Source organism: Pleurodeles waltl, chromosome 7, assembly GCF_031143425.1.
Source record: "Pleurodeles waltl isolate 20211129_DDA chromosome 7, aPleWal1.hap1.20221129, whole genome shotgun sequence".
Taxonomy (NCBI): domain Eukaryota; kingdom Metazoa; phylum Chordata; class Amphibia; order Caudata; family Salamandridae; genus Pleurodeles; species Pleurodeles waltl.
The window spans coordinates 856,698,876-856,724,748 of NC_090446.1; the positions used below are offsets into that span (position 1 = coordinate 856,698,876).

The following is a 25,873-nucleotide window of genomic DNA, read 5'->3' on the forward strand; positions in this document are numbered from 1 at the left end:
GCTTGCTTTAAGATCCTTGGGTGAGATGACTGCCTGTGTTTGGTTGGGAGAGATTATATAGGGCCCAAACTACCAAGTTTGACATTAAAATCTGGATGAGTTAGATTCTTGAACACCATGTTGACCAGTAATAATTTTAAAGATTTGCATAGTGTTTACGTTTGCTTGGACTGGTTTGTTGAGACATTTTCTGTAGGGAATGAAGACTGAAGTGTCAAAGTTATCTGTCTAAGCAGATGCCATCCAACTGTATTTAACACAGTAGTTCAAACTTCAGCTTTTTGTTTTAATTAATTTACAGCCTCTGAACATGTTTCAAATACCCAGTGAATGGTTGGTTTGTAAGATTCCAAGGGTCATAATTTGACCTGCTTCGTGAATATTAATGAGTTAGGTTGCAAACAGTGACTCAATCCAATTGGTGGCCATCACAGGGATAGTGGCTAGCTCAGGCCACCAGACCACTATGTTTTTGATCGTCTTTAAATAAAGTGTTTTTTTTTAAAAGCAGTCAGTTTTACTTAAAGGAACCAAGCAGCATATAAAAAAAAGAACGTTTTATTTTTTGATGTTTGATTTATAGTCAGTAGCGGTCTACTGGACCACTGCTTATTCCACAATAGATTTATTTTTTACATTCACAAATTAAAAAAGATCAGGAGGTAACCCCTGCCCTTTTGCAGATGCCTTACCATCCCCACAATGTCTTGTGACCAGATTTTGGTTGCAAAACATTGATAGATCTCATGCTGATTAAGTATTTGGTAGAGATGACTATAACATGCCCCCTTCAAAAAGTGAATTTGTTTGGCATTGCAAACTACTTTTAAAGAGTTGGTAAAACTTTACTGACTCCCCATATGCCCTTAGTCCATTGGAAGTAACATGTTGCGGTCGCAGACAGTGATACAAACAGTTTGTGGCTGTGAAAAGATTTTGTGCATCTTGCCCAAAGTGGTTTGAAGTAGCTGTTGAAATGTATTAGGAAGAATGGATCCTTCTCCAAGTAACCAGCAGCTTAACTTGGGACACAATTAACCTGCTCCAACTTCCCCAATGAATAAAATGGGCATAACAGAAATTTCATTTGTTTAATTCTTTATATCCTGGAAGAACATTCTTGTTTCTCCATTCCTAGTAGTCAATTTAAAATCATTTTGCACGCTTTAACCACATTCTCAACTGAAGTGATGCAAGGGAATTGACTGCCAGGCTTTGAGTCACTCAATGAATGTGCATTGATAATGAGTCTAGTAATTGAGCCTACTTCATCTTCACATTAAAATGTGTTGGCGTTAGTTTAAAGTTTCTAATAGTTGTAATGTGGGACCATAGGCATAGTGTGGTACTCTGTAAGATTAGGGGAATATATATATATATATGCATTCATTGTGCCACTTTGTAAGCCCTTGTGCCACAATGTGCCTGCACCAGGCATAATGTATGCAAGGGAGGCGTTCCCCTGTTAAAGGACAGCAAAAATGCCCAGTGAATCTATGAGATTCCAAAGCACCATTTTTAGTGACTATTTTTAATGCACAGAGCAGGCATTAAAAAGGGGGCACACCACTAATCTTAATTGGCCCCCTATGTACTTTGCAGGACTAGCGCCAACATTTTTGGTGCTAATCCTGCAATATACAACAATAGCGTAAAAAATTATGACGCTATTGTCCCTAACCTACGCCATGGTGCACCGCATGTTAAATATGGCCCACAAATGGTGGCATTAGGGGGGGCACTAAGGGGTGCAAGAAAAGTGTTGCTGCATATAATGCAACACCACTTTTCTTAAATTTGGGCCAAAGTGTTTTATGGACCCATGTGAACATAATCTTAGAGCCAAGGGTCAGTGAGGCAATGTCTTTATTACAGCACCGTTGGCAAATTATCATTAGGTTTAAGATATAAACCAAGAAGGAGAAAATACTCACTGGAGTCTCCTGAGGGGTTAGTTCTTCGCTTGATATTTCCCACAATTAGAACCTGGCTTCAACACTCCCTCCAAACCCCTATATTTCATTGCAACTGAGCTGTGATTTCCATTCTTCTTATTATGTCTTATTAACTCATTGATTTTCCAAAGGGTGTTACACGTTTCATGTAGAGATGGTTGTGTCAAGTGCTCTTGTATATCAGAACTGCAATAGGGAGAAGGGTTTTTGGGAAGTTTCTGGAATTAGTTGTCTAAGAAGAAGGGGATCTTACCTCTTCTCTCTTTGTTGAATACGATTTATGAAGATGTATCTCCTGATAAATAGGCACAATTCAAAAAATTGGGAGATTATGTGATCTCACCAGTGCACAGGCATTCATGCACTTTGGCTTCTTTAAAAAAAAAAAACACCTCGGTGAAAGACATTATTGTACTTTTTCCATGGCACCCGCTTACATTATTACTATTTTTTAATAAAGAATGTATAATGGGTTGTTGGGAATTTGCACTACCTGAAGAGTATCTCAGGAGTTTTTGCTTTTCACTGAGCCCTATTCTTGTTGGCTGTAGAACTCGGCAAACTTTACCCTTGCTATCTTGCTAACTAGTTGTGAAGTGCTTGTGTTCTCTTTTTAAAATGTGTCAACATTAAAATTGGCATACTCCTGATTGGCACATTTAATTTGCTTGTAAGTCCCTAGCATATATTACCACCTGCACCAGGGCCTTCAAATTAAAAGCAACTAGTGGGCTCTAACACTCATTGTATCACCCCCTAATGTATCACTGTAAAATATGTATACAGGCCTGCCACTGTAGCCTTGATGTGCAGTTTTGAACTGTCATTTAGACATGGCAAAATAAGCCTTTTGCTGAGGCCTAGACCTTCAATTGAATCCTTATAAGGCACCCCTAGGGTAGGCCATGCATGCCCTAGAGCAGGGTGTGTGGTATTTAAAAGTATGGCATGTATATGCAATGTTTTACATGCCCTGGTAGTGAAATACTTTCAAAGTCACTTTTCATTGTGACAAGACTGGCTCTCCCATAGATTAACCCTTGTTCACACTACAACATTTAATAAGTGCTAAATCCAGTTTAGAAGTAACAAAACAAATGGTTCAAGGTCTCATTTCAATTGTAATTTAAAATCCAACTTAATGGTAAAGTCATATTTTATATTACTATTTTGAATATAACACTTTTAAAAAGTTGTACTTTTTTGCAACAAGGCTTTCTTGCCAGTGTCCAGCTGTTACCTGGCCCCTGATGGCTCTCCTGTAGTGAGACGTGCATTGCTATGAGACAGTGTACAAAGAGCTCCGGGTGTGGGGAGGGGACTACTCCCTTGATAGGGTGGACTGGGGGGCTGTGCCCAGCCCCTTCCTGAGCTTCAAAGGATGTCTACCTTGTCACTGGCAAGTGAATCTCACACCCAAGTATGACTCCCTCTTGCCTCTCTAATCAGGCTGGCACCAAACCCAGTGGGAGTAGAGGAACTGACCAGAACTAACTTAGTGGTATAAAAAGACTTGCCCTCCAACCAGAGGCTGGCACTGGGCATGAAGGTGCACCCCCAAAAAACTATCCTCACAACACATCCTGCACCTGTAAAAAATCAGTAGGACTGCTCTGCTGTCTGAAGACCCTAAAAGAAGACAGAACATGCTTGCCTTGACCACAGTACCCTCGAAGTGACTTCAAGTGTCTGTTGGCTGACCTCCTCTTTGAGCTACAGGGACACAAGCTTCGAGAGGCCCTTTCCCTGCAACTGCCTTCCTGGCCAGTACCAACTCGATCTGCCTTAGACCATGCTGGTGGCATCTGTTGTGGTGAGCCCTAAATCCTAAGTGGTGCCCCTCAGGTCTTTGAAACTTTGGCTGGTGTTAGAGTGTACTCCTCCTGTATGCAAACTGCAAGAAGTGGGACTTGAAATTTTTGCCAACTTTTAGCCTGGATAGGAATTGAAGGTGTAGCTGCAGCCATCAATGTCAAATCAGACCTCAAGAAAAGTATATAAGTCTGAACGTAGAGTTCTCATCAAGACTGACGCCGAGCAGCACCCGATTGAGGGATTCTTGGGAACAGACTTCGGAATTTGCACGCTCAGAGCTTTCACGCCTTTGTTGAAGACCAAACCATGAAACCGCTCTTCAACAATTAATCATTACTGAGTCCTTCTTAGGATCCAGCTTCCAGCTTTCCCTGCCATTGACTTGGTGATGACCACTTTTTCATCCTAAACATGTATAAGTAAAAAGGTTAACTTTAACCTGGGAAGAACCTGGTCTAGCATGACCAAATAACCATGGTGGGAGCTTTTTGGCCCTATTTTGAATTCAAACTTTAAAAAATAATATCTCTGGATCTATCTATTGGATTTTTGTAGTTTTTATGTAATTTATTTGTTAAAATTTGCTCTGGTTTCTAAATTGGTTTGGGCTTTTTCTTAGGTTGTGTCTGCACTTTATTGCTGTTTTAGAGTTGTATAAACATTTTACGCATTGCTTCTAAGTTAAGCCTGGTTGCTTGTGTACCAAACTATCAGAGGATTAAGCACACATTCATTTAGTGACTTTAGTGGTTCACCCTGACAAGGACTGTGAATATTACTTAAGGCGGGTTCTCACCTCCTCAACTAATAGCCTAACTTCTTACATGAATTATTTGATATTTATCCATGTAAAGTCACAACATGCATTCAGAGATTTGTTTAAGGTCCTCTTTGAAATTTATTGGGGAAAAAGATGGCCTTCTGGTTCCTGCAATCAACAGAAAGATATTGAATAAAATTGGTCAGCTCCGATTCCGTGTATAATCAATTAGGGAAAGTGTGCCTCTTTTATTCACCTTTTAAAGTCACCCTGAGCGTAATTGGCCTGATGCAGTCACGTCATCTAAAGCATTTAGTGCAAAGTACCAATTATTATTGCATAACTAGGTGATGTGTGCAAATAATCTCCAACTTACAAGCAAATGCAGTGGGCCAAAACACTTTTTTCTGATAGCATCAAAACTGGTTACAGTGATAGTAATGTTTCAAAAAAATAATTGATTATATAAGTTGCCATGGCATAAGCACCAACTAAAAAGACATTGACCAAACTAAAACACAGTGGATGTATACACATGATCTTGCCTCTTCATTAAACTTTAGAAGATGAAGCATTTCATGTCTGTAAACCTTCCTCTCGGATGGATTCAATGTAAAGAGATGCTGTGAATACATCGCATGTGTGTATTACACCAGGCAGTAGTTATAGAAATCAATTTTCCTAAACTGTCATTTCCCCCTGATAGCAACATGCATCAATGGTGAAGGCAGTAACAAGTGCAGGAGTGGCCTTTGGTCAGGGGTGTCCAGCGCAGGTCCAGGAGGCCTGGTCTATGCAGATTTTTTTCAGGTGAACATATGACTAGGCAAATTAGTTTCACTGAATTAGCTCATGCAAATCAATGAGAACTAATTGGGATGGAGCCATCCCTCCCAGACCTAACGTGATGCTCATGCCGTAAGCTTTATTTGTATCATTTATCTCGGGCTTTAAATGTCTCAATGACACAAGGCAATGTATTCATCAGTGCAGCCAGGCAGGAAGTGTACATTAATATTCACTCACATGAACTAGCACTAATTATTCCATTCAGTAATGGTATTTAATTTCAGCACTGTAACCCGAATGAATACTTCAACTTTTAAATGCCCCACGGTATGACTAGCTTTAGTGACCCACAGTGTAACTAGCTGTAATGGCCCCACACAGTAAGTAGCGTTAATAGTCTCACCAAGTAAATAGAATTAAAGGCCACATTAATGCCCCCATACAGTCAAGATGTTTACTGGCTCCCCAAAGTAACATGCACTATTGATCTCACACAGTAATGAGCACACGCTGACAAGCTTTCTTTACCCCACTAAGGACCACCCATCGATGACCCCACAGAGCATCCAGCTTTCACACATCTTGCATCTGTTGTGGCACCCATTACAGAAGTCAAGGTTGCTGGACCTTGTGGGACCCAAGTGCCATGAGATGCTGTAGGTGCTCACCACATGCTACCGAGTAGTCCTGGTGCTGCAGGCACCACTAACAGAGGTTCTGTGCCAGGTGAGAGGAATTAATCAGTTAAACCGCTTCATAAACTTTATGAGCGCTGCGGAGTACAAGCAGATGGAAGTCTCCCAGCACCAAGAGAAGGTGTTATTGGCGGTAGGGGGAATTCTCTCTTTCTTCTCAGCGCTAAACGGACCCAACGCTTTGTCTTCACTGACATCTTCCTGCCTCAGCCATTTCCTTCTCCATGTCACTTCAGGGAGCACTCCTTCACTAGTAAGGTCAAACCTTACACAGCACTACACTTTGTGAAGATCAAACAGAAAAATGTCAATAATGGCGATAGATCCCAACCATTGTTCAGAGGTTTACGGTGAAGGTTCAGCCTGTTGAGGCCCTGGAGGGGGTCCGTTGTTGGACACCTGCTGCTGGCTCAGTGGAGGGGAATGAGCTGTAATCAATGATGAGAGGGGAGTAACTCCGAAGCCAGTTTAAGAGATTCATTGCTGGAGCTCAGGAAGGTTGATTAGACTGTGATGCTAATAGAGCCGATAGAAGTGAATCATTTTAATTTATATGGTTGTTAGTTGCCATGCGCTTTGAATATATTATTATTTTTCCCTGAGTCTTTGCTTATGCGCTCAACTCCTCCTTCTCAAAAATGTAAGTTACAAGTTTCTTTTTCCAGTGGTATGTAAAGTGATCTGATGCCCTGCTGGCCAGGTCGGCGCTATATAACTACTACAAATAAATAATAGATACATATATTGCTAGGCAAACTAGAAGGTCCTGTGGTCTAGGCCGATGCTTGAATCATTGCTACAGCGGTGATGCCATTGATGGGGGCAAAGGTGAATCTTTGTTAGAAGACGAATAACCGTGCACGGATTACTTTGCTTGTAGTAGGGCCAATGAAATGTCTTCTCGAGCTATCATGCTTCCAGCCAAAGAAATGTGTGGCGCAGCCTCCAGGTGCATGTTGTGGATAATGAGCCACCTAAGGTGGCAGGATGGCTAAGTGAGTTGAACACTTGTCGATGACATATGCGGCGATCTGGAAGTCCAGAATCTGATTCCCTGTCAGCCGATTCCAAGGTCCGTGAGTAGAGTATGATGATGGGTAATTGCAAGAGGTGGTCCTTACAGTGCTTAAACGCAGCAGCAGTGAGGGATGGGGGACGATATAAAACGAGTAGAATTACCTTTTGCAACATACACATGTAAGTGGTGATCTCCAAGGGCTCCCAAATGCCCAACGAACTTTTGTGCACGTGATTCGTGCCTCACCCGCAGCAGTGCACCTCCTTCAAGGGATCCAGGGACAGTTGCGCACCTGTTTTAGCTCATCACTGGACCCAGTATCCGACTGTGGTGCACCTGCTTCGAGTGGTCCAGGGACACTTATGCGCCTGTTAGACCTCATCTATGTACTGTCGAAGCATGTTTCATCAAACCAGCTCCTATATATAATGGGGGCGGAGGAACACCTGTTTTAGCTCTAATATGGACTGGTAGATAGGATGCTCTAGTCTTAAAAACACGTGTGGCAGGAATGCGCTTGCTTCTGCTTCAAGGTGCTCTGTGGGCCCCTAGGCACCGACTCCAACTTCCAAAGGCACTACAAACCAGAGAGTGCCTGCCCAATCTCCGTGAGCTCAGTCCTGCCCCGCTGCACACTGCACTTGAAAGCAGTCAGCATGCCCATGTTCGTTCTCAGCCGGCATCCCGAGCCGGCGGGCGTTTAGCTTGTCTCGGATGGACTGTCCAGAAAGGCACAGATGCGAGGAATGAGATCAGCAGCATGCAGCCCGCAGGGCTGGGCAGAGTCTCATTATGCAAATCCCCGGGACCACAGGCATCTCTACATGACAGAGGATCCCCCCTCTGCGAGGTGACTTGCACTTATTTATTTCTTTTTTGCCACGGACTTCCTTCTTCCCCTTTAATTCCCCTTTCCTGTGCTAGAGGAGAGAGGGAGAAAAATGTGCCCCCTCTCCTCCATCAGCAGCAGCAGCCGCCACCACCACTGCTCCTTTTGATGTTGTGCTAAGGCGTGCGCATGCGCCTCACATTAGAATTACTGCACTGGCCAGAATAAGTTGGATCTCTTCTTCTCTTCGCCGAAAGCCTTAAATCATATAAAAAGCTCTAGACATGTGGAGGTTCAGGAAAAAGGGCTACGCCGGCGTGTGGTCCTTCCTCCCCTTGTTTCTGGCAGTGGTGTGTGCTCAGAGGTAAGTGGATGAGGCTGAGGGGGGCGGGGGGGCGAGGGAGGGGAGGGGGGTTGATCATTGTATCACTTTGCATTGTAGCAGGATGCCACTGCTCCGGGAATGTGCAGGCAGCAGATCTCCTTGAGAAGGGGGCAGCATGAAGAATAATGTCCTTTTCCTGCTTGTGTTCCTCAGTGTCAATGAGCCCAGCAATATGTCCCTGGTGAAGGAGACGGTGGACCGGCTGCTGAAGGGATATGACATCCGCCTCAGGCCAGATTTTGGAGGTAATCTTGGCGGGATGGGAGCTGCTGTGGGCAGGCTGCTTTTAGTTGTTTAATGTGCGTGTGAGGTTTTGGGAGGAGGTGGCTTGCTCTGTGTGCCTTTTCCCATGTTCATCATAGGTGGGTTCAGAGTTAAGCTTGGCTTTATGTGCATGTTGTTCTAGCAGCACTTAAAGCGATTGCATTTTGATCTGATGGAGAGGAGGCTGATTAATGTATTTCAGATCGGATTCCCATTTGTTTGCTATTATTATTAAGCGATTGGCTGCATTATTCAACCTTGCATGTCATGGGTCTGCAGCAAGCGCCTTAGTTTGTCGCTGATCGGTGTGTGTAATCCCCGCGGCTCCGCTTTCGGGTAGACACTACAGAGTATACCTGCTGGTCACGATTTCATAAATGGCCCCTTTAACCCCCTGTGGGCTTCCACTTTCACAGAGTTGCTGTGAGCATTGCACGTACTGTTTAGCCATGGTTTCCCCCATACCCTCCACCACCAAATATGTCCTTGGTCATTTAAATATCACACTTCTGAAGCACCGCAATTAAGAAAGACCCCTCCCTCGCGCCCCAACCCCCAACCACCGCACCCTCTACCCTTCCAAAATTAGTAGGCACGATGCTTGCTTAAAGTGATGGGAACATCTGGAGCGTGGGACCGATAGAGTTAAAGCCCTGGTTAAGTCGAGGGCGTCCTTCGAAAACTGCAAAACTACCCACTGCATACCCCTACCAGGCTGCACGCGCAAACTATGCCCACTCCATGCAAAACACACTAAAGACACGTGTGTGTGTGCGCGCGCGTGTGCATGTTAGACTGCCTGCGTGTGTATGTGTGTGTGGGGTGAGATGGGGAGGCATGCGTTGTGTGTATTTCTCATACACCTGTCATCTATCACATATAATTCATCCGCCTCCCGCGTGACAGTAGTTCAAGCGGTGTATGCTGTGTGAGCACGTTTGAAAGGACCGGCCATTAAGTGGCGAGTGTCTAACGTTCATCGTTCTGCTGTGAAAGGGTTAAACATTCTTGGAGATTACAGTGCGGACCATTTTGTCGGTTTGCAGGTCCCCCCGTGGCCGTTGGCATGAACATAGACATTGCCAGTATAGACATGGTCTCGGAAGTTAATATGGTGAGTATTCATTTTGTTGCTACATAAAATATGCAAGTAAACAAAGGTGGTGATTAAAAATATGCTGACCCTTTATGAAAACATAATGTTAATTCTGATGGGATTGAAAGAGGAAGAGGCGGCAAAACTGACCATTCTTCTATTGGCTGTGTGCACTCTCAGCCTTGATACACAGTTGTGATGCTTTAATAACAAAATGCAGACCCACTACCTCCTTGCTCTATGTGATTGACACCTTAGTAATCAGGCACACCAGTGGGCAAAGTTAAGAAAGGCAACAAAACACGGCATCCAGTGAACTCGAGTGAGACATCCACTTGGCTTAAACATACAGAACGTGGATCTCAGTGAATAGTCAAACCAACAGAAATCGGCAGGTTCCGTCCCATTTTCCATGCTGATTGAGCAGCTGTCAGCGGGATGTGAGTCACAACTCCAGCGTGCTCAGAGCTTGTTCGGTTTATTGGCACTCGGACGGCTTCAGCAGCTCTCGCTCCAGCCCTCTGCTGCGTGAAGCTGGCGCCTCCTTTTTATACGCAGGGATGCAGTGTGAGAACATGCTTTCCTTCGGGCAGGAGCGCCCCCTGCCGACGGCTGCTGAGCACTGCCGCGCACAGAACACATTCCACAAGAAAATGCCCCAGATTCCCGGTTGAGCTGTTTGGTCATCAAGTCACTTCGGAGATTGATTTCGCAGTTTCTGACGACTAGAAAACACCAACGCTTTAGAAACGACACCAGGCGTCAGTAAATTACTCCCCGTCTGCCATTTATCAGGGCTTGTTAAGTCGCCACTTCATTATTGTCGAACAGGGCGGGTTAAAAATACCTTGTACGTTGTACGTAATGGCTTGACACTGGCCCTCAGGGACACTATTCTTAGTTGCATTGTAATACAAAAATAATTCTCCCCCAAGCGAGACATACATCACATACAACTTCAGGGCAGTCACTCAATACCTATTACCTTTTAATTTAAATTGCCCAATTAACCCTTAAAATATCGAAAATTATATACAGCCGTTCACATGCGCGTTTCAAACAGTTTTACTCTCCTCTAAGCTAAAGAGAGGTTGATATAATCGTTTCAATTGATCCTGGGCCCATCGTCAATAGAGTGCACTGCACCTACAGGTTGCGTGTATGTGAGCGCGTGGGGCAGTGGAGAAGTGGCGCAGCGGGTCAGGAAGATGACGTTTCAGAAAACAAAAGTGAAGAAATGGGGTTAAAATCAACTCCGAATGATTCCTTTCAGTACAGTTTTGCACTGCAAGAGTCTGCCACGAGCATTCTATTTGTTCAGGATCACACATGTTGCTTAAGCATTAGAACACAGCTTTCCCATTGCAGATCAAATTACGTCACCTTCTCAGCTTTAGCGAAACTTCATTAAGAGCAGACTTTTCTAACACCATTAAGAGTTGAGTTTTCTAACTTTTATTTTGGAGACCTATGGCAGCTGAAGGTTGTGTTTTTTTCTGTTAGCTGCGGTAGAAGGGGTGGGTAGCCAACTACGAATCTCCCAGTCGGCAGTGTGACTAGTGGATCACAGTTAGTCATCTGTGATTATTCAAAGTAGTGCTTGTGTAAAAGTCGAGCAATCACACTGTTTCCCTTTGCGAGTTAAATTATTCGTGTTTGAATGAGATATGTAAACAACGTGATTTCTTTGCATGACAATTAACGCCTGCATTTTCTATTGCCTGAGTGCTATCAATTTGTGACACTGAACTGAGGCACAGCGGCCGGGTTCACACATTATTATTAGGTGAGCAGGCCAGTTACACTCTGGTCTTTAAGGTTCACAGTTACCTAGTTAGCATCCAAGCGTCATCTCCTTTAATGGTGAGCAAATAATTCCTGTATGTGATAGACGTGTGTGAAGAATCTACCCTTGCCACCGAGGAACACTGGTATTTCTATAGGCAAAGAGTGCGCGCGTTAGCACACATAGCCATTGGGAGTTCAGCGTCGCCGCTAGCAGATATATATGTGTTGCTGCATTTTTTAAATTATACTGATATTTTTGTTGCGAAGTTACAGCGTTTTGGTTATCATTGTTTTGTCTTTTGCAATATCCTCTAGAGTTTTATGATTCTTCATCTGAAAAATAGTGTTTCCGGAAGCGAGTCAGTTTTGGGGATCCAGTTTTTAATCTGTAGAAGAATGTGGTACTGCTCAAGGCAGAATGTCGTGGTACTGTCCTACACTAAGTGTGGTGGTACACGTGTAGGAAAATATGGCAGTACCTGAGTTGGGCAATAACGTGGTGATACAAATGCACAGAGTACATGGCGCTATTGCTGTAAAAAAGCTCTTGTGGTACTATTGTAGAAATGTCTATTAAGGACCAGAGTGGTGCATAATTAGTAAAAGGATGAGTACCTGCGCCCAGAGATCTGCTGAGAAGCCCAGGGCTGGTGCTATTAAATGTCAGCATTCCAGATCCACCCCATGCCTCTTTAACACACTACCAGACGCTCCCTGCCACTTTATCTCACTCTTGCAGGTTCCTGCTGCCGCCTTTATGACAGTTTTTATGTCTTTCTCTAGCTCAGTCTTTCCACTTTGTGTGATTTCCCCTATCTTGTTCTAGGTAAATATCTAATGTGGAAAAATAAGTGCCGTCCCCAAAAATTAGTGCAAATTGGCCTCACCGGCCACCAGCAACTCAAAATAAACCCTTAGTGGTGCACATTTAAACAGGAAATGTAGAATTCCTGTTGTAGACTGATTGAGTTGGTACATTTAAGGCTGAATCTGGTAATACTTTTTAAGGAAGAATGAAGTGGTATTTCGGGGGATGGAATATGGTGGTACAGTGGAAGACAGTACATGGTGATAATATTATGTGTATATTGTGGCTGCACCATTGTGTAGAATGTAAAAATACTGCTGTAGACACATTATGTACATTTATAGGTTGATGGTTCTGCTGTATTAGGTGGGATTTGGTGATCTATTTGTATGCAGAATTAAGAAACACTTTCATAGGCAGAATGTGTGATGTGGATTTAGATAAAATGTGGTGGTACAGCTCTGAGGTGAATGTAGTGGCAAAACTGAAGAAAAATGAAATAGTGGTATTTTTTGGCAGAATGTTTTGGTAAGTTTTAACCAGAATGCAGGATCACTGTTGTATGTATTTCGAAGTACTCTTCTAGAGAGAATGTGGTGGAGCAGTCGTCGACAGAACATGGCTGTGCTATATTAGGCAGAATGTATTGGCACTGTTAGGCAACATGTGATACAATGGTTGACTAGAAACTAGGTGTGTTAGTGCATCAATAGAGAGAAGGTGTGCCGATGGAATACAGTGGCAGCGTTGTAGGCAGAATGTGGTGGCACTGCTGGTAGAACGTGGTGACAGTTTTAGGAGTTATGTGATGACCATGTTCTAACATGACTGTGTTGCTACATTTTCAAGCACTGAGAGGTGGTACTGTTACCACTAGAATGATGTGACATTATTGTAAGCAGAATGTGGTGTCCCCGTTACAGGTAGAATGTACAGGTTCAGTTTCAAGCAGTGTGTGATGATAATGTTCTAGCAAGATGTTGATACATTTTCATGCAGCCTGTGGTGCCACTGTTGCAAGTAGAATGAAGTGACACTGTTGTAGGGAGGATGTGGTGGACCTGTTGCTGGTAGGTACATTATTCTGTAATGTTTCAGGAAGAATGTGTTGGTAGAGTTGTGGGCAGATTGTTGCCGGCAACACTATTATAGAGAGGATGGTGTGGTAATGTTGTGCACAGAATGTGTTTGTAAAGTTGTAGGGAAGACGTGTATTCACAATGTGGAGGCACAGCTGGAATGTGGGTTATACCATTATGAAAATAAATATCCGTATTAGGAGCCGAAGCTATTCAGTTGGTTCTGTGAGTGAGAAATACTACTCAACACAGATGTAAATATCACAGGAACTCTGCTCCTGAAAGGCGGTTCTTGTTTAGTGCTTGAGAATGTTTCCTTAATGACCCAAGGTTCTCGAATTAATGTCTGTAACCACCCACTGCATTGTTTTCAAGGGTGACTGTATTTGTGCTAATGCAGTAGTCCATTAGCATGTTTATATGAATTAACAAAATTTTGCTTGGCATGTGCATTTCCACAAGCTAATAAACCCTTTCCAAAGATACCACATTAGACTTTTGTGTTTTGTAGGGAAGATCACCATCTCTTATGAACTTTGCTGCTTGTGTGTGTTTTTGAAATAAAAAATAGGCTGACTGAGAAACTACAAAACATAAATGTTACAAAAGAGCACAGAGCCTTCTGAAAATCAGGGAAGGCTCACATGGTAGTTATAGGTTGTTACAAAACCAAGTGAGATGCGTGTGCTTCAGGGGTTGAGCTTTAGGGAATTGCGGCCAGACTGTTGCACGGAAAAGGTATTAGTGACATATAAAACCAAAAGCGACTATTTTCTTTGATGGGGAACAGTCGGAGTTATATATTCGATACATTACCCGTAAAGTTGTTTCTTTTCATTTGTTTCCAGTGACTGATTTCATAAGGTAAGATACGGTTCTGTACTTTGAAACACATTTGACGTGATTGGGAAAAACAACCCAGGCGTCAATTTCTTCTACCATTTAAGGAATAAACTGTTGACTCAGTCCATCGTTTTCTCGCTTTATAATACTTGGTCAACATTAAATGAGTCTGTTTTATTTCAGTGTTGCCCTTTGAGAAAAATCTCTGCTATTGTTAATCCAGGAGCAATGGCATTGGGCCAAACAGACTGATCAGTGAGGGGCAGAGGTCTATGTCCAAATTTTGAGGTGAAACGAAAATGGTCTAATTTTGCCAAGTATCTACCGATTTGAGCAGCCTGGATATAATCTGTTGAGTGGTAATAAAAGTACATCATATCAGTTTCATTTTTTCATCAACAGCGTATCTTGCAGGCTCAACTGGTTATTCCTGTCTAGAACATCTATTGTGAGCTGCGGGTGTAACTGTACCTAATATGTGGTACCATAGACAATAGGGTTGCATTCGCTACACTGACCTAACACGATATCATAATGCAAGCGTGTGATTACTGTTCGTAATTCTACTCATACCCACCTCCAAAAGTAAGTACACGTAAAGTTAAGATTATTAAATATGTACTTACTTTACTGTGTAGTAGTAGGTCGATGCAGTGAATTAAATGATTTTGTAGGCTCATATTAACAACCCAGGTAAAGTGTTATACAACTCTTATTGACATTAGGTCAATAGTTGTCAAGCTTTAATAGGTTGGTGTAGAAATACGACCAGTGGTGGCTTCTGCGATATGGCGGAGGAGTGTCGCTCCCCCGCCAGCAGCAACTGCTGCAAATCCTTTAAAAATGGAAGGATGAAGTACTACGTTTACTACTCTTTCATTGTTATAGGGGCGGGGCATTGGGGGTGACAAGCATTGAGGAGAGTGCACAGTGCACCCCCCTCAGTTCTCATGTGTGTTCGGCTGGCTGTTTTAGGCCGGCCAAACACACATGTGAACTGTGCTCTCTCCAGCCCGTCACTGTGTTGCCGGGCTGGAGAGAGTAGGCATAAGCTCCCAGTCTGTCTGGGAGCACCCTGGTTGGGCACTCCCAGGCAATACTAACGCTGCTTTGTGCAGCGTCCGGATTGGCTGCAGGGCAAGCTGGGAGCCTGATGCTGAGAAGACGAGGAAGGGAGGCACGGTAGTAATTTTTTTAAAATGTTTTTTTTAATTTTATTAATCTCCCCCCCCCCCGCATGCTGCCCTGCCCCCTTTAATCCCCGTGAGCAGCGACTGAATATGACAAACAATGTCATAAAAATATGTGGTAATCTTACTCCACCTTTGGTTTTCCAAGAGCTACCCTTGGGTTCAGCCACACATTCACTGCCAGTGGCCACTGAGAGAAGGCAGGCGAAAGCTATGTGATGGAAAATGCTACACAACACATTGAACTATCAGGCCCTGCCTCTAATCCACAAACCATGCTGAGCTTTGATGATACTGGCTGATTTCAGACTACATAGCTTGTATATGTAGGGTGTAGCTTAATACAGGGACAGTGAAGAAAGCAAATAATAGAGTTGAATAAATAGTCAGATATTATGCACTTTATCACAATCTAGAGTGGTTCTGTGACACTTTACACATTTTCATTTAATCTGGAACAAAACAGAGGGTCAATGTGGAATACACCTTTGGGGCACTATTCTTGATTGAACATCCAGTGTAAGTTTAAATTCCTCTCCTTACTATGGCAGCCTGAATGTGCTTGGTAATCTGTTCGACTGGTCCAGGTATAAGCCTAAACCTGATGTGTAGTATCCCTTGGTTCTAGAGTTCTCTGGGCTTCTGGACCACCTTTTTTGGAGTTATTATTTCCTCATTAGTTAATAAGCAGCTCACAATCAATTTATCAAGTATTTGTAAAGAGGCATGTCACCTGTGACTGTCTCAAGGCGCTAGAGTAGCTAACTGCTTCATGGTGATCTGCTCATTTGAACAGCCAGGTCTAGAGCCCTTTCCTGAATTGCAGCAGTAAAGTGGCAGTCTGGAGGTGCAGAGGAAGGTCATTCCAGGCTTTGTCCTCCACTCCAAGTGTGAGAAGGAGCATCCTCCACTGTTACTCCAGCAGATCCAGGGGTTCTGTGAGGAAGAGGGAGGCAGATCATAGTTGTCTTAGTCCTCGACCTCCCCAGACAGACCCATATCACTTTCCACTTCAAGAAGCTACACTGTCTCCTGATCCAGAAGAGATGTCAGTTCAACATGTTGACACACACATACAAAGCCCGGCATAATTAAGGACCAGCATACATCAACAAACATATGACCTTCAGTTGGTGGAAGGTCATGCATTTGTTGATGTATGTAGTCAGTAGTTTTTCAGTTCTGCTCGGTCGGTGGGTGGTTTCTTCAGGAGGGATCTCACTTCAGCATGTTTCCAGTCTTCAGGGAAGGAGGCCGAGGTGATGGAGATGTTCAGGAGTTGAGCTCATCACCAATCATATTGCTTCCAAGGTTGACGATGTGGTGGGGACAGGGGTCCATGGGTGCTCCTGAGTGCATGGAGTTCATGATAGAGATTGTGGCTTTATGTTGTGAGTGAGTCCCAATCGTTGAGCAGGAGTTTTGGGTTTGTGTTCATGGTAGGAGCAGACTGATGCTGTCTTGGGTAGGAAGGTGGTGCTTTCAGGTTTTCATAGATGCCTGAGATCTTGTTGTGAAAGAAGTCTGGAAGTGTGTTACACAGTACTTGGGAGTGTGTGATGTAGTTCTCGGCAGCAGAGAAGGCTGGAGAACTCCTTCAAGATAGTGAAGAGCTCCTTGCTGAGGTTTGTGCTGGCTTTTATGCAATCTGCTAGGGGACTTCCACAAGCAACTAAATCCTTTTTATGTGGTCTGCTAGGGCATTCTTCTTTGCTTCTTTCAGATAGCTATGGTACTGATTTAGTGCTGTCTTGAAGGAGGCTACTCACAAACTAACTTCACAGCTACCTTTCACTCTTTATGTTGAATCTGCTTTACTCGTAAATTTAACTTAGTTATTTGACTGGGGATGTGGGGGGTTAAATAAAATAGAATGGGATAGATAGGGAATTAATAACTAGTTAATTCAGTGGGACTAATTGCAAATCGTCCAAAATTGAATATTCCTTTTAAACAACAGTAATCTTTGCACTGAGGGCAATAAATGCTATCTCATTCTCTTATGTGGATATAGCCAGAAAGGCAGAGGCACTGCAAACACCAAAGGTTACCATTACTGATTTCTTCCCTTGGTCAGTTTGCACGTCCACATTTAACAACGAATAACAGAGTATGCTATAGAGGAATGTGGCGAATATGACGGTAGACACTAGCTGGCTATTGAATGAAAGGCTGAACAAAATGATGTTTGATGAATAAAATGTCTCAATACCTATATACAAAATTTTCTGTGAGCTGCTCAGTGAGGGGTAATGTCGTGATCAGGTATAGTATAAGAATATTTTAAGTTTAATTACAGTTTATTTTCGGATAGACTCATAAAACAATCTAAATAAAACAGTATAGTCCCTAATGAAAATGGGTGAATTTGGAAACCCCAAAGGAGTAAACTTAACATTCGGTAACATTCAATGATTTAAACTCCAAGGCCAATGTATTATCTTTTAAAAACGAGAGAACATAAAAATGATAAAAAACAGGAGCGTTCATAATTTCGGGTAACTGCAATTCTAACGAGAGATTGGCTCTAAATTTCCAGGCGTTGTGCAAAAATCGGGTTAGCGCAGACACTAGGCTGTGAGGTGTCACATTTTAATAATGCTAATGCTATCCTCACACCCATGGTATTTAGTATGAGGTTTAAGGCTTTTTGACGTAGGACTAGCAAAAATGGTCAAAAAAGGACATACATTTTGTCCTCTGTAGACGTAGTGCAATCAGGGCACTGCTGAGTAGTAGCTAGGCCCCACTAGGAAATAGTTCAAAGGGAGAATGCCTTACCATAATTCAAAACAGAGAGGTGTAGATTATGTCGGTACAACTGAGTATAGATATTGTTTTTACCTCCGGGCTGATTTCCTTAAAATGAATTTTCTGGTTATAGAGCAATTAGTGGTTTTGCAACCCGGTATTCAGGAAAATAGTTCTTTTAGCTTCGTTTCATTGTGTAAATAGCTTCAGTGACGATGGAACTGGGAACATCCCAAAGTCCAAACAAGACCAGCACGGCCATCTCCCTTTGTATAGGTCTAGTCCCACCCAAGTCTCCACAGCGGCCATACCCACATTTGACTTGACTATATGTTGGTTGTAAATATGCTAGTGCCGCTATATGGCATGCAGATAATATTGACCTCGAAATTATGACATGGCCGTTTACAGACTATTCTGACACGCAGACATAGTCTGAGGTCCGAGAGAGAGCCGTATAGAAGGCTGCTCAAGGGGACGTAGAGAAGCAATAATATTGTCTCTTCATTTGAGAGCTTAATGTGTAGGAGAAATGATTGTGAGGAGCTGATCATTGACCAAAATGATCTGGCCTGATTTGCAGATTTCTTTTGGATATAATTCAGACTGGAAGGCTGAAAACTTTAAAGAGAAAAGCGAAGTAACTTTAAGTACATCCAGTCCACATCCAAAATCTGGGGCACTGATGCCTCGCATCAAATAGCTCATCCTGATTACCTGGCCTACTAACCAGCCAAGCTGCTTTCTTTTTTAGGCACTTTCAGATACTGGAGAAGTCATAGTATGGCCCAAATAACTGGAATGCCAAATATTTTAGCGATTTAGGCTTATGGTTGGAAAGGGCCCTTCATGGGCTCCTCTGTCCTTTTGACTTACCGAGGTTAAGAATATTCTTCACAATTCACAAAGGATAGAAGTAATTGTAAACGTGTTGCCAACTTTTGATACCAATATCAGATCAAAGACGAGCAACACATCAAATTTTCTGAGATTTGGAAAGTGAAACATAGTTTTGCCAAAAACGCAGGTTGGTCGTTTGTAAAGAATTGAGTTGGTTACAGAGGAAAGTTTTAATCTAATTACTCAATTTTAAAGATATTCAGGTATAATAAGTGTTGGATCTTGCCCTTTTGCAGGGTCATCCCCAATCTTTTTGTCTCCTGCCTCCTATTTCTTCTGACCTGTTTCTGTTAGCTTTTGAACTCTGAACACTTCACCACTGCTAATCAGTGCTAAAGAGCATATGCACTCTGTGTAAATTGTATGGTTGATTGGTTTATCCATGACTGGCATATTTGATTTACTGGTAAGTCCCTAGTACACTGCATTAGAGGTGCCCAGGTCCTGTAAATCAAATGCTGCTAGTGGGCCTGCAGCACTGGTTGTGCCACCCACATTAGTAGCTCTGTAAACATGGCTTAGACCTGCCACTGTAGTGTCTGTGTGTGCAGTTTTAAACTGTAAATTCGACTTGGCAAGTGTACCCACTTGCCAAGCCTAAACCTTCCCTTTTCTTACATGTAAGACACCCCTAAGGTAGGCCCTAGGTAGCCCCAAGGGCAGGGTGCAATGCATGGTTAAGGTAGGACATATAGTAATGTGTTCTATATGTCCTGACAGTAAAATACTGCTAAATTCATTTTTCACTGTTGCAAGGCATGTCCCTCTCATAGATTAACATGAGGGCTACCTTTAAATCAGATTAAAGTGTAGATTCCCTTTGGGAGCAGATAGACATGTGGCGTTTGGGGTCTCTGAGCTCACAATTTAAAACTACATCTTGTAGTAAAGTTGATTTTCAGATTGTGTGTCTGAAAATGCCACTTTTAGAAAGTGAGCATTTTCTTGCTTTAACCATTTCTGTGACTCTGCCTGTTTGTGGATTCCCTGTCTGAGTCAGTTTGACAGTTGGTCTGTTTGCACCTCTCTCTAGACAGTGACACAAAGGGAGCTGGGGAGTAGTCTGCATTTCCTGATGAGCCATCTGTGCTGGGGGGGGGAGGAGTGGTCACTCACACCTGAAAGGTCTGTGCCTGCCCTCACACAATGCAGCCTCCAACTCCCTGGTGTGTGTCTGGGGCCTGGCCTGGGCAAGGCAGGATTTCACAAACAGGAGCAACTTTCCTTTGAAGTACGCCTTCTTCAAAGGGCAAAATGAGTATAAGAAGGGCACCCCAAAACCACAGCCTTTAGAACACTTCTGGGAACCAAGAGGAACCTCTGCCTGGAGAAGAGCTGGGGAAGAAGAGCTGCCCTGCCTGTGACTGTGCTTTGTGGAGCTATCCTGCAGTTGCTGCTTCTGCCTGTGCTAGAGGACAAAGACTGGACTTTGTGTGCCTTCCTTCTTGTGAAGAACTCTCTAAGGGCTGGATTTAGAGCTTTAATCCTGTTGTTTAAGTCTCAGGGACAGCAAAGACTTCTCTCTGCCAGCACCTGGAGCCTCTGCTGAGACTCCTACTCTGCCAAGTGGTGCCCATCCAGTTCCTGGGACCCTGAAAGGAGAAGCTGGCAGGCCAAGAGTGAGAAATCCACGCACCAACCACCATACGGAGAAAAGATCGACGCAACTCCGATCCGCGGCTAAAAAATCGACGCGCCACCGGCTTAGCGGCTGAAAATCGATGCTCGCCTGCAGGGCGACTGGAATATCGATGCACGAGGCTGGAGAAATGACGTGCAGCATTGCTGACTGCGTGGTTTTCTGATCATCGTGCGGCAGGATATCCAATGTAAACATCGCTGGGTGTGTTAAAACGACGCAAGGCCTGCCCGGACCCGAGAGTGCAGTTTGAATTAACGCATTGCTCTCCTGGGGAGAGAAGAAATGATGCACGCCAACTTGACTGAAGGAGAAATGAAGCACAGTCTCACTTGTGAGTGATATCAACGCATTGCAAGTCCTTTTTGACCCACACTCGCCCCTGTGGGGTTATTTTTGATGCACCCAGGTACATTTCGACGCTAACAGCGTTAGCATTGTGTTTAAAATTGCCTGAAGACTCTTTTTGGTTTTTAATTGATAACTTGACTTGTGTATTGTGGATTTTTGTCATTTTGGTCTTGTTTTGTTTAGATAAATATTTTCTATTTTTCCTAAACCTGTGTTGTTTCATTGTGTAGTGTTTTCATTAAATTACTGTGTGTGTTGGTACAAATACTTTACACCTAGCAATCTGAAGTTAAGCCTGCCTGCTCGTGCCAAGCTACCAAGGGGGTGAGCAGGGGTTAGCTGAGGGTGATTCTCTTTTACCCTGACTAGAGTGAGGGTCCTTACTTGGACAGGGCGTAACCTGACTGCCAACCAAAGACCCCATTTCTAACAATAAGCTATCACTAGTCAGGCTTTATTATTTCCAAAAGCCCTCAAAGAGAGAGAGCTTCAGACTTTGTCAATGAAGGCCTTGTTCTCTTGTGCAGAAAGTGTCCTGCCTTTTGTACGTTGACGTGGGTGGGTTCAAGGTATAGCCATTATGCTGCCTTGAACGACCATTCACAAAAACTTCAGAAGATGTGACACATATGATGTGTTTGTATAATCATGCCAAGTGTTGTAAAAGTGACCACTGTCTTAGTTCACTGTTGATAAAACAAGTAGTAGATCACTTTCACTGGAACATTTCTTGCCCACCATACAAATATGTTTTGTTTTGTCGTTGCACATAAAGTCGGAAAACTGAAAAAAATCTGTTTCATTTGGTGAGTCTTAAAAGACATGGTCAACAATTTACAGCTGAATTGCAACAAAAAAGGAGAGTAGTGGACAAAGCGTGTAGCACGAAAAACTTTTGAACACTTGCCAGAATTTATGTATACTGTCTGGCTGTAGGATTCAACATAGCTCTGCTTTTGGGGAGAAGGGCGTATGATTTGTTTTCTGTTGTTTACCAATTACACATGTGGTCCTTGAGTCTATGAGAGGAGTATGATCACATTGAGTAGAGCTCCCAAAGGGTATGGGTTTGAGATTGTGAACTAAGGCCCAGCTTTAAAAGAAAATGAGGGAGCGTGACACTGCATCACATTTGGTAGCACTTTGTCATTTTCAAAACGCAGGGATGCGCCGTACTTAATACAATATGACGCACCCCTGTGTTTCCCTCTGCGCCGGTGCTACTTTTGTGCCGAGCACCAACGCAGTCACCCCTGCACCATGGTGCAAGGATATCTGCACTGTGGGGAGATTATTTTTGTGCAGGAAGAAACACATTCCTGCACAAAAACAATCTTCAATGCCCATTTTCTCTCAGTGTGCTGCAGAATGCAGCACACATCGAAAGAGCAAAAAACGAGGAGAAATGAAAGCATTTCTCCTTGATGCGCCATGCTAACACTACCCCTGGGGTGGTGTTAGATTTTGGCACTGCCTCAGGTTTACAAAAACGCATTAGGCTAGAGCAGCGTCAAAATGCAATTGGCGTTGCTGTGACACGCCCTCAGCAACACCCATTGCATGCCCCATCCACGCAAAGTGCTGCGCTTGAAGGGGCCGTATGTACAAGGTGGCGTTAAGCCACAAAAGTGGCTTAACGCCACCTCATAAATACAGTGCAGTGCATAGTGTCACCGGAGAGTTACTAAAAGTGATGCTCCAGTGGTGATAGGGTCTTTTAATCTGGCCCTAAGTGTGGTCTATATAATTATAGCTTCAGTGCATGTTGGTTATTACAGAGTTTCCGTATTGTGGGTGATTTGTGGCATGTACACCCAATTCCCTAGTCTATGAAAGTGTGAGTTAGTATATTTTAATTAGTGGGTGTTTCAGTTATGTTTTATCTTTTGGACCAAGTGTGTTTTGTTGGTAAAACTATGAAATGTGTATAGTTGAAGAAATAGTAGACTGAAGGGACTAGTTTCATGGCCAACCTTTGTATCTTTGTCTGAGATCTTTTTATGACCTATCTCTCAGTGATTCGGTTGTGACTGGCTGTCCATTCAGTAGTATTAACAAGGAGGGTAAAAAGCATACAGTAGAGGAATCCAGTTTCCATTATGCAAAGGCATCTCTCGGATGTGACCACAAACATTTGTTGCCATTCGACAAAATCAGGAACGATCCATAAATGAGAGAAGAGTCATTCTATGCTATGCAACTGAGCGAATTCTTTTTTAAAGTCTTGAGGATGTTTTGTAGGAATTCCGGATATTCTGTAAAGTTCACTGAACCTGATATACTCCAGGTATATAAAGACTGCCTAATGGCTCAAAAGATGCAATATTTTAGAAGAAATAGCAATTTTATGAGCATATCTGGCATATCCTATGAAAAATATAGGCAGGAAAGAAAACAGGTTGCAGTAGATCTAACCAACTCTGAGATGTGATCACAAGCAATTCGACATCAAATACCAAAATCTGGAACATTTGGCAAAAGTGGGCAACGCTATTCAATACAGTAAAGTCTGAATAGGTACTTTTCTGGAGAAGGTCTCCATAGAGGCATCCTTGGTGCAAACATACGTTAAATACATTATTATCATCTCATTTGAAAATGTAGCAATTAAATACATCAAATGTGTTGATTCATGTGCATCAAAAATGAGGCGGAGCCCTGTTTAGACCTATCACCAGAACCCACGAGGTCTGCTTTCAACAAAGATATTCTGCAACCTTTTAGCAATTTAGCAATTTATTTGCAGTTTTCTTTACTATGAACTTGGCCCAGGAGTGTATTAGAACACTTTACAAACGAAGAACAAATTTGCAAGAGTACAGATATATACAATATATATACTGAATTGGACTAGTGATTTATTACATCTGAGATGAGTACTTAAATACAGATACGGAAAACAGTAGTGAGAGAGAGAAACACAAAGGGAGAGCGAGGAGAAAGACACAGGTGTACCCGTGGAGAGGATACTAGGGCATGGAAAAGAATAGCAAAATCAGAAGAGGATGTAAAAGTACTGGAGATGAGATATGAATAGAAAATAGAAACACCAATGCTGTACAAAGGGATGGGAGTAACTAAGAGAGATTAATAGGAGGAAGGTAATGAACAGAATGCATTTAGATGATACCAGTTTGGAAATATCTGATGGTGATACGTAGAGGGGGGCAATGCATACCAAGTTGGGGTTGCACTGCCTGAATACGTTTGCATCACAGAACACTCTTTTGTGAATGTCATGCAGAGATGTGTAGAACCCCTTTGCCTCCAGATGTTTTCTATTTGTTGATCATGTAAAGATTAGAGTCTCGATTTAAGACCTTGTGGAAGATAAAAGCCGTCTTCTAGAGTGATTGATCTTCAATGGAAGTAAGTAGAGCATTTATAATATAAAGGTGATGTGATCCAGTTTTTCTTCCACTTACAAAGCAAGTCTCTGTCTGAAACGTTGCCTTCAGTGGTACAAGGTGCAATTTCACTAGGTCATTAAAAAGGGGGGTGCTGTAACACAATCTTAAATTACCAAGAGGTTAAACTATTGTCATGACTTTCTGGGATGAACCATCGGCTATCAGTATTAATCTGAATTGAAAGCATGTACTCTTAACCATAACATCTAGGTGAAAATGGAGGATCAATATTTTGTCAAGAGTAAATACCAAGACGTTTGAACTGTCAATGACCAAATTATTAGAGTCAATAGTGTTGAAGGACTGCAGAGGTGTTTTGGAATGCAGAGGAGAAATTAGGAGAAACTCATCTTTTACAGGGCTGCCTTTCAAGTGATGGGTTCTCATCCTGTCTGAGTTATGTGTACTATTTGAGCAAGGTGTGTAATAAGAGACGTCATCGTCAGAAAAGCTGTGTATTATGCACATATTAAAAGGGCTCCAATAACTCCAAAAGGTTATAGGTAAAGATCACTGGGGTCAATTTTTTCCCTGCAGTGAGGGCAACTGCTGACCATCCATAGGAAATCCAAAGATATGGGTCTGCTCTAAAAATAAATACCATTGCCCAAACCATGTTTTTGACTGATAAACACAGAATAAACAGTCATGACATTGTTTAAAAAAAAAGTGATAAATAATTATAATCTTTATCGTCATTCCGCTGTTCACACTGTATTTTCTCCCATTTTGAAAATACGTGATAGTATGGTGAGTCACTGTAAAACATGCCAGGATGCATGGTAGGCAAACTGTACCACTTAGGACAGGCGAGATGAAACTGTGACAAGTTACTCTGCCTATGTCCTCTTCTAACTTCAATGTGTCCCATGTCTGTGGACAAGCTAGAATCTTCACTGTTCCATTAGTACGTTTATGTTCCTGTTCATTAGTGATGTTTCCTGATTGCGGCCTTCCCCCGAAGTACAGCTTTCCTGTGTATTTTTTTTTGGGGCCTGGCCAGGAATTTAACAGCAGTGGCATTAGTAAATTATTTCTACAATAGAAAGGCTACATTACATTCTGAGGCTGGATCTATACCTACAGACCACGCATCCTCCGTAGAAGTGTGAGGCAAACATGCCTCATATGGCTCATACTATAAGTTATTCTTATGTAATATGGTAAAGTAAGGTGATCCACGCTGGGATAAAAATGTAGGTCAGGAACAGTAAAAACACCTTGACGAACAAGAAGGAATCATTAGAAATGTAAATTTGAACCTCGGGAAAAGGGTGGAGGGTTGAAGGGAGGTACAGCTGGGGAATGCAGGAGTAGAAGGCACAAAATGTGATGGAAGAGAGGATGATGATTAGAGGTGGTATAAGAGGAGGAATGGAAATAAAATTCATTATTTTTTGAGAATTTAAAATAGCAGTAATACGTCGCCTACATAATACTTTGAAAATAATAATGTTGTATGGGAATAAAAACACTAGATTTATTAAGTATGAACAGACAATGAAAGC

General features: G+C 42.7%; 1 protein-coding gene across 1 annotated transcript in view; it reads left to right on the forward strand.

The window, feature by feature from the left end:
- The first annotated feature begins 4,657 nt into the window (after nt 1-4,657).
- Nucleotides 4,658-25,873, forward strand: part of GABRB2 (gamma-aminobutyric acid type A receptor subunit beta2) — a 950,662-nt gene continuing 929,446 nt past the window's right edge. Inside the window, exons 1-3 of the mRNA XM_069199371.1 lie at nt 4,658-8,225; nt 8,400-8,491; nt 9,557-9,624. Of these exons, the coding sequence (XP_069055472.1) occupies nt 8,146-8,225; nt 8,400-8,491; nt 9,557-9,624 (240 nt within the window). The 5' untranslated portion in view covers nt 4,658-8,145. The remainder of the gene's footprint in view (nt 8,226-8,399; nt 8,492-9,556; nt 9,625-25,873) is intronic.